Here is a 9912-nt window from a genome sequence, read left to right as displayed (position 1 = left end):
GTGAACCCAATTCTGTAAACCCTAATTGAATTGAACCTATGGGTATGTGTGCTAATTACTAGGAAATAACTTGGTAGAGACAATTGGAACCTATGGTTATGTGTGCTAATTACAGTGCATTCAGAAAGTATTCACACCCCTTCACTTTTTCCACATTTTGTTACGTTACTTCATCATTCTAAAATTGAACAAATTGGGGGTTTTCCTCATCAATCTACACACAATACCTCATAATGACAAATCAAAACAGTGTTTTTGAAATTCTTGCAAAATATTACATTTACATAAGTATTCAGACCCTTTACTCAGTACTTTGTTGAAATACCTTTGGCAGTGATTACAGCCTTGAGTCTTCTGGGTTAAGACACTACAAGCTTGGCACACCTGTATTTGGGGAGTTTCTCCCATTTTTCTCTGCAGATCCTCTCAAGTTCTTTCAGCTTGGATGGGGAGCGTCACTGCACAGCTATGTTCAGGTCTCTCCAGAGATGTTCAATCGGGTTAAAGTCCAGGCTCTGGCTGGGCCACTCAAGGACATTCAGAGACCTGTCCTGAAGCCACTCCTGGTCTGAATGTCCTTTAGGTGCCTTTTGGCAAACTCCTGGCGAGCTGTCATGTGCCTTTTACTGAGGAGTGGCTTCCATCTGGCCACTACCATAAAGGTGTGATTGGTGGAGTGCTGCAGAGATGGTTGTCTTTCTGGAAGGTTCTCCCATCTCCACAGAGGAACTCTGGGGCTCTGTCAGTGACCATCGGGTTCTTGGTCACCTCGCTGACCAAGGCCCTTCTCCCCTGATTGCGCAATTTAGCTGGGCAGCCAGCTCTAGGAAGGGTCTTGGTGGTTCCAAACTTCTTCCATTTAAGAATGATGGAAGCCACTGTGTTCTTGGGGACCTTCAATGCTGCAGAAATGTTTTGGTAACCTTCCCCAGATCTGTGCCTCGACATAATCCTGTCTCAGAGCTCTACGGTCAATTCCTTTGACATCATGGCTTGGTCTTTGCTCTGACATGCACTGCCAACTGTGGGACCTTTCAAAAAAATAAAAGTACCTTTATTTTACCTAAATCATGTCCAATCAGTTGAATTTACCACAGGTGGACTCCAATCAAGTTGTAGTTGTATAAATATCTCAAGGATGGTCAATGGAAACAGGATGCACCTGAGTTCAATTTAGAGTCTCATAGCAAAAGGGTCTGAATACTTATGTAAATAAGGTATTTCTGTTTTTTATTTTTATAAATTTGCAAACTTTCTAAAAACCTGTTTTAGTTTTGTAATTATGGGGTATTATGTGTAGATTGATGAGTAAAAATGGTTAATTAATCCATTTGAGAATAAGGCTGTAACGTAACAAATTGTGGAAAAAGTGAAGGGGTCTGAATACTTTCCGAATGCACTGTAGGTGCTTCAGAAATCCTAAGGAAATGTCATGATCTTAATTTTCCAGGTTTCAGGACAAGAGAAAGAGCCTGCTGGAGAGGCTGTTCCTCAAACCCAGACCTGAGGCTCCCAGGGACGTCATTCAAGTGTTGGTCCAGGAAAAGGGAGGGAGTTCTTCGACCCACTCCACAACAACTCACTCCCAAACCAGTCGCGACTGGAATGAGCCAAACCACAACCTCGGAACAGCTCCAAGACTTTGTTCTGATTTCAGTGGGAGGAGGAGTAGAGGTGGACAGTGAAACTGTGTTTGACTCTACTACTGCAGCAGAACACTCCACCTCTGACCTGGGGAACGATGCAGTAGTACTGGACATCCCCACTACGGGGGAGAGGGTGTTTGTGTTCCGCACCCCGCTGGAACCCCAGAACACCACGGGAGCCACCAACAGGAAGAGGACGAAGAGGAACTTCCTTAATCTGAAGAATGGGTCGGTGGCCCCGACGGACCAACCCTGAGTTTGTTGGTCCGGGTTGGTCGTCTAAAAATTGGTCATAGGATCAATTCTGGGTACAGAAGATTCCTACTAGTCCTATACTGTACCCCAAGCCTGGTCCCAGATCTGTTTGGTGCCATGACAATGGCCAAAACAGCATAAACAGATCTGGGACAAGGGTAGGGGGTCCCTGTTAGATTCTGCTATGTGGTCTTAAATGTTTCACCAGTATGTTACTCACTGATGGTATGAGAAAAATGAACAGAATGATTTATAATAATTTTGTTGAAATAGTCAGCAAGTAATGTAAAATAGTCAGATAGTTGCAGGCTTTGTCTTTAGGCAGGTAGTTTTTATTAGAACAAATGAGTTGCACGTCTTGTTAAATACATATGTATTCACTATTATCAATATTTTAACACATTTTATGAATGCAATTATGATAAATTAATAACATTTTTATCAAAAACATTATTTTAGTGTTCTTGTCAGTTGTATGTTAAACATCTGCAACAGTGCAGTCATCTTATAGCTCCGTTTTTGGCCAGTTCCAAAATATATATTTTTAACACATTTCAACCAATGTGTTATAACTGTCAATACATTTAAAAAATATATATTTAACCTTTATTTAACTAGGCAAGTCCGTTAAGAACAAATTCTTGTTTAAAATGACGCCTACCCCGGCCAAACCCTAACAACGCAGGGCCAATTGTACGCCGCCCTATGGGACTCAGTGATACAGCCTGGAATCGAACCAGGGTCTGTAGTGAAGCCTCCAGCACTGAGATGCAGTGCCTTACATGCTGACCAAACCACATGCACACATGCGTCCACATGCGCATCGCGCGCTAGTTGATTTTGTTCACCTACACCAGAAGCGATCAGAAAACGCAGGTTGAAATATCAAAACAAACTCTGAACCAATTATATTAATTTGGGGACAGGTCAAAAAGCATGAACCATTTATGGCAATTAAGCTAGCTAGCTTGCTGTTGCTAGCTAATTTGTCCTTGTAATATAAACATTGGGTTGTTATTTTACCTGAAATGCACAAGGTCTTCTACTCCGACAATTAATCCACAGATAAAAAGGTAAACCGAATTTGTTTCTCGTCATCTCTCCTCCTTCCTTCAGGCTTATTTGACTTCTTTGGACTTTATATGGCTGTTGGCAACCAACTTTCCAGCATTACTATAACCGAGCAGAGTGTGGACCTAAGTTCATTCAATCACCCAGGTGGGTATATGCTCCCAAAAACCAATGAGGAGATGGGAGAGGCCGGACTTGCAGCTCGTTGAGCTTCACATAGAACCAATTTCTATTTTAGCGCCTGGCCACGCAGACGCTCGCAAGCAATGTGGGTGCAATGATTGAATAACAAGTATGTGTAAATGTATTTTGCAACGCTCACTGCACAAGTGGTGTGGCAGCATGTAACGCTTCGAACATATCGACAGCATCATTGTGCAAAATTGTTTGCCGCATCATCTGGATATGTAATGTGTGTCCGAAGCATAACACCATGCCCAAACCAGGGCGCATCGCGTGCGCGAGTGTTGCAAAATAAATGTACACATACTACATGTTATTCAATCATTGTACCCACACTGCTCGCGAGCGCCAACGAGCGCCTGCGTTGTCAGGAGCATGTCCTGCCTCTCCTATCTCCTCATTGGTTTTTAGAAGCATATACCCATGTGGGTGATTGAAAGATGAACTGAGGTCACTTGTGGTAATGCACCTTATTATGAAAGTTAGTTGCCAATCGCCATATAAATTCCAAAGAAGAAAAAGAAGCGTGGAAGAAGGAGAGATTACTTGAAATGATTTGGTTGACCATTTTATGTGTGGATTAATTGTAGGAGTAGAAGATTGCTGCATTTCAGGTGAAATAACAACTCAATGTTTATATCCCTGGACAAATTAGCTAGCAACAGCTAGCTAGTTAGCTAAATAGGACAAATGAACTAGCAACTGCAAGCTAGCTAGCTAAATAGCCATAAATGTTTAATGCTTTTCGACCTGTCCCCAAATTAATATAATTGGTTCAGTGTTTGTTTTGATATTTAACGAGGTAAAGACAGTTTCAAGTAGGATATTCGTGCTTTCAAACATCAATAGCTTTCAAACCACTTGAGCCACAGACTCCAAATAAGTGTCATGATGTTGGAAAAATTGCGCACAACATTGCACATGTCTTATTTTCACGATATGGACATTAATTTGCTTTCCAAAGCAAATAAACATGTGGAAATGTGAGCAGCTTTTTGTATTCCTAGTTGAATTAGTTAGGGAGCGTAAACAAAGTACAAACTTTTTTTACATTCGATTTTACATTTCAATAGCTCCTTGGTCATGTGACCTACTTGACTCAAACATGGTTCAGAATGTCCACTGACTACCCTATATTGCACACCCTTTGGTTTGTCCATTTTCATCTCAAACGTTTTTACATACATTTTTCAAAGTTTCTAATTTGAATAGATCCTTGGTCATGTGACCTACTGACTTCAAACAAGGTGAAGAATGTCCACTGACTACCCTTCTATATTGCACACCCTTTAGTTTGTCCATTTACATCTCACACGTTTTTACATACATTTTTCAAAATGTAAAACTTCAATAGCTCCTTGGTCATGTGACCTACTGGACTCAAACAAACTTTAGAATGTCCACAGACTAGCTTTATATATTGCACACTTATTTGTGTACTGTAAAATCACACGGTGTAACACACATTTTTCATAGTTTTAAATGTCAATAGCTCCTTGGTCATGTCAATTACACACCTAAGAAGCGTGCAGTGGATATACACCCATATTACATAACCTCTAGTCATGTATCTTCTATATTGTTGTACATTAATAAACTCAGCAAAAAAAAAAAAGGGTTTTCAGGACCCTATCTTTCAAATATAGTTAGTAAAAATCCAAATAACTTCACAGATCTTCATTGTAAAGGGTTTAAACACTGTTTCCCATGCTTGTTCAATGAACCATAAACAATTAATGAACATGCACCTGTGGAACGGACACTAACAGCTTACGGTAGGCGGTAGGAAATTAAGGTCACAGTTATGAAAACTTAGCACACTAAATAGGCCTTTCTACTGTCTGTGAAAAACACAGAAAGAAAGATGCCCAGGGTCCCTGCTCATCTGCGTGAACGTGCTTAAGGCATGCTGCAAGGAGGCATGAGGACTGCAGATGTGGCCAGGGCAATAAATTGCAATGTCCGTATTGTGAGACACCTAAGACAGCGCTACAGGGAGACAGGACGAACAGCTGATCGTCCTCGCAGTGGCAGACCACGTGTAACAACACCTGCACAGGATCGGTACATCCGAACATCACAACTGCGGGACAGGTAAAGGATGGCAACAACAACTGCCCGAGTTACACCAGGAACGCACAATCCCTCTATCAGTGCTCAGACTGTTCGCAATAGGCTGAGAGAGGCTGGCTGAGGGCTTGTAGGCCTGTTGTAAGGCAGGTCCTCACCAGACATCACTGGCAACAACGTCGCCTATGGGCACAAACCCACTGTTGCTTGACCAGACAGGACTGGCAAAGAGTGCTCTTCACTGACGAGTCAGGGTTTAGTTTCACTAGGGGTGATGGTCGGATTCGCGTTTATCGTCAAAGGAATGAGCGTTACACTGAGACCTGTACTCTGGAGCGGGATCGATTTGGAGGTGGTCCGTCATGGTCTGGGGCGGTGTATCACAGCATCATCGGACTGAGCTTGTTGTCATTGCAGGCAATCTCAATGCTGTGCGTTACAGGGAAGACATCCTCCTCCCTCATGTGGTACCCTGCCTGCAGGCTCATCCTGACATGACCCTCCAGCATGACAATGCTACCAGCCATACAGCTCGTTCTGTGTGTGATTTCCTGCAAGACAGGAATGTCAGTGTTCTGCCATGGCCAGCGAAGAGCCCGGATCTCAATCCCATTGAGCACGTCTGGGACCTGTTGGATCGGAGGGTCGGGGCTAGGGCCATTCCCCCCAGAAATGTCCGGGAACTTGCAGGTGCCTTGGTGGAAGAGTGGGGTAACATCTCACAGCAAGAACTGGCAAATCTGGTGAGGAGGAGATGCACTGCAGTACATAATGCAGCTGGTGACCACACCAGATACCGACTGTTACTTTTGATTTTGACCCCCCCTTTGTTCAGGCACACATTATTCCATTTCTGTTAGTCACATTATCTGTGGAACTTGTTCAGTTTATGTCTCAGTTGTTGAATCTTATGTTCATACAAATATTTACACATGTTAAGTTTGTGCATTTCAGGTAAAATAACAACTCAATGTTTATGTCCCAGGACAAATTAGCTAGCAAGTGCAAGCTAGCTAGCTAAATTGCCATAAATGTTTACTGCTTTTCTACCTGTCCCCAAATTAATATAATTGGTTCAGAGTTTGTTTTGATATTTTAACCTGCATGTCGTGATCGGGTTTGTTGTGGGGGGACAAAATAAATGTATGCACGATGGCGCACTCGTCCAGCCGGTATTGGTTCCGTGTTACAAGGAAAACTACAGGCGAATATCCGTAGAATATCCAACCTGAAACTCTCTTTACCTCGGTTTGACATTTCAACCTGCATGTCGTGATCGAGTTTGGTGTTGGGGGACAAAATACATTTTCGCGAGTCCGGTATGGTTTTAGGTAGGTTGTAGTAATGCTATAAAGTTGGTTGCCAACAGCTATATTAAATCCAAAATAAGAAGAAACCCGAGGAAGGAGAGAGATCGATAAAACGGTAAACCGAATTCCTTTATCATCTGTGGATTAATTGTCGGAGTAGAGGACCTTGCACATTTCATGTGAAATAACAACCCAATGGTTATATCACAGGACAAATTAGCTAGCAACAGCAAGCTAGCTAGCTAAAATGCCATAAATGTTTAATGCTTTTTCACCTGACCCCAAATTAATATAATTGGTTCAGTTTGTTTTGATATTTCAACCTGCATGTCCTAATCGCTTCTGGTGTGAGTGAACAAAATCAATTTGCGGGCGATGGTTAAAAAAATATGCATTAATACATTTTGATTGTAACGTGTGGATTGTTACAAAATGGGATGATGCACTTTGTTGCGCATCAAATAGTGTTATTTGATGTGTATCTTTTTTGACACGCAAAGACCCAAACGGCGTATCGTATTCCATACACTTGTTTCCAAAATGCATTGGAGAATGAAATATTTTTCTTCGACGTCATCATCACTTTTCTTTTTTCGGTCCAACTATAATCTGCAAAGGTGCTGGGCGAAGCACACTCGTGTTGCCTAAACATAATAAGCCTGTTTTGACCGACGCAACAACGGTTGAAAGATGAGACTCGCACTTTTGTTGTGTTTCTTCAGTTTTATTTGGTTGGCTGACTGTGCACCACCGACATGCTTTTCCCGAGTGCTCGGCTTGAGCAAGGAAATAATAGGCCTTTTGGAGAAACTACACAATTATCATCGCACGGTGAGCTATTCCAAATTACATTATTGATTTGATAAAACCGTTTTCTAATGTATCCAAATGTTTTCTAATTTTAACTTTTTCTGTTGCAGAAAACATGCGTTGAGATTCTGCCCAAGATGTTTCTGGATGTGCAAGTGAGTTGTTATACATCCTATTGATGTGAACAAAAGGTTGATTCTCAAACGTCAGTACTTAACAAAATGTTGACAGAGTGAACCTGCATCAGATTTGATGTCTCATTGGGTTATGTTGCAGCAACTGTAATGAGTTGGTGATGCAATACCTACGTTTGCCGTAGACTAGAAGATGCATACATTCCATAATGTTGTTGGATGCCAATATCAAAGCTCAAAAACATATCTTGTCAATTGATTTAAATTCATATAAAAACATTGTTCTACCCCAGTAACTGAACCTGTTTATGTGACACCTTTTCATTCAAAATAGTATAATATCCATTGAGCAATAAGATTTACAATGCCATTATTATTTCCCTATAGAATTCGTGCATCAATACCAAGCTCCGTGACTTCCTCTATGTCATGGAGAACCTTCCTACGCAGTACTGCAGAGAGCGACCCAGGATCGTGTTGTTGAAGCAGAAAGTCACCAACCTGTACAGAATCATCAACAGAATCTGTTATCGGGTATGTCTGCTCAGCTCTGCAGAGGAATGAACCATGCTGTCTCTCATAGCCAGAATAATTAATTTTTTAAGAAAAAAAAAAGGTCTATCATAGCCTACTCTGGATGTGGTGCAGGGAATAACTAGCCTGGTTCCAGGTCTGTTTGTGCTGTCTTGCCAACCGTTATATATAACAACAATGACCATGTGAGTTGGAGTGTTTCTGATAATTGCTTCTGTAGTTTATTATCTGTGGACATTTCAGTCAGCCGTGCACCCACATTCTGCCGTTGGAGATGTCGTGTATGCCTTAGTGTGACTGTGTGACCTCCCCACAGGACCTAGTGTATTTTACAGATGACTGTGAGGCCATTGAGACTGGCCAGAGTACCCCTCACTACAGAGAGGACAGGCTCCAGCTGCTGGTGGAAGAGAAGAGATGAGCCCATCCAGAGACAAACACACATACACCACACACACATATACACACACACACACACACACAGGAATATAATTGTGAGGGCATGTAAAGTCTGTTTCACTCACACACACACATACATAGCATCACACACAACTGTAGCTAAAAAACATGCCAACATAGTTTCATTTCTAACCTGTAAGCCTAAAGATTTGAGTTTTTTGTCCAAGTGAGGTCTCATCTTAGATGGCATGTGTTACATTTCAAATGGAGAACTTTCCACAGGAAATTAGCTGAATACCAGCTATTCTGATGAAAACCTTTTACCAGAATAAACCAAAATGTTTGTGTGCCTCACTTACTGCTGCTTACCTACCACACCGTTCGAAAGACATGCCTTATTTATCCAAATATCTTGTATGTTTCCATAACTCTTCATACATACCGAGGTCCCAGCTCGTACATCACCGAGAAAAGATTGATTACCTCATGCTGATTGTATGACTAGGCCTAGTCTTTAACCTAAACTCTAGTAATGTATCTTGTTCAGATGTAGGCTATACTTAATCATGATTGCATTTTCTTGTAATTGGTGCAGTAGGCTTATACATATGTGTATTAGTTATATGTATGTAATAAAACAACTTTTTTTTAATGCTCGTAGCTTTCAAATGTGTTGTGTGAGTAGCAAGCACAATTGCAATTGATTGCAACCATTCGCTACCATGTCTCAACTTTACCTGTTGTGCTTGCCTGTAAATATAGTTTTTTTTTTCAATCGGACAATGCTTCTCAGACTGTTAGGATTCAGACAAACGTAATGTTTCTCGCAGAGATGAAGTCAAGACTCTAGAGACCCATACTATAGATCAGACCAAGACCGTTCAAATGGGGGGGAAACACACCCTCGGGCTTCCATATGGAAAAATGTAGTTTCCTGCACTTCTGAGTTGTCACTCCTAGTTAGTTAAAATACTCTAAGAGCTGGTACTCAGTGGTGTATCTTGACCACATGGGTTGAGAGACTACAAAAATCATGCTCTTGTCCATGACCAAGGCCCAGACCGAGACATTGTGTTCCAAGACCCTTACCCTGTGTATCGAAACAAGGTCCCAGACCCTTAACCTGTGTATCGAAACAAGGTCCCAGACCCTTAACCTGTGTATCGAAATGATGTCCCAGACTAGACATTGTGTGCCAAGACCATGAGATGAAGACTTCACCTCGGTTTCACTTGACAAAGTTTGTCAAGTGAAACCTGACTAATAAACGTTGGTGGTGTTGTGATACTATCTGCTTAAACACACATTTGTTGAACAGAAACAACCAAATGATGAACTCTATCTTATAAGCTATTATACTGCTTTACTGAAATATTGGTGCAGTATTTTTCCACTTTCTTTGTAACATACAAACCTTAAAAACATCCTAAAGATTGATTCTATACATCGTTTGACATGTTTCTACGGACTGTAACGGAACTTTTTGATATTTTGTCTGCA

General features: G+C 41.5%; 1 protein-coding gene across 1 annotated transcript; it reads left to right on the top strand.

The window, feature by feature from the left end:
* Positions 1-6367: 6367 nt before the first annotated feature.
* LOC139536206 (cytokine-like protein 1) lies at positions 6368-9064 on the top strand. Its single transcript, XM_071336527.1, has 4 exons — positions 6368-7366; positions 7456-7500; positions 7867-8013; positions 8330-9064. The coding sequence occupies exons 1-4, from the start codon at positions 7226-7228 to the stop codon at positions 8432-8434; spliced, it is 438 nt and encodes a 145-aa protein (XP_071192628.1). The 5' UTR covers positions 6368-7225; the 3' UTR covers positions 8435-9064.
* Positions 9065-9912: the final 848 nt, after the last annotated feature.

Source organism: Salvelinus alpinus, chromosome 12 (genome assembly GCF_045679555.1).
Source record: "Salvelinus alpinus chromosome 12, SLU_Salpinus.1, whole genome shotgun sequence".
Taxonomy (NCBI): Eukaryota; Metazoa; Chordata; class Actinopteri; order Salmoniformes; family Salmonidae; genus Salvelinus; species Salvelinus alpinus.
Note: the sequence above shows the minus strand (reverse complement) of the source record. Positions and strands in the feature narration are given on the sequence as shown.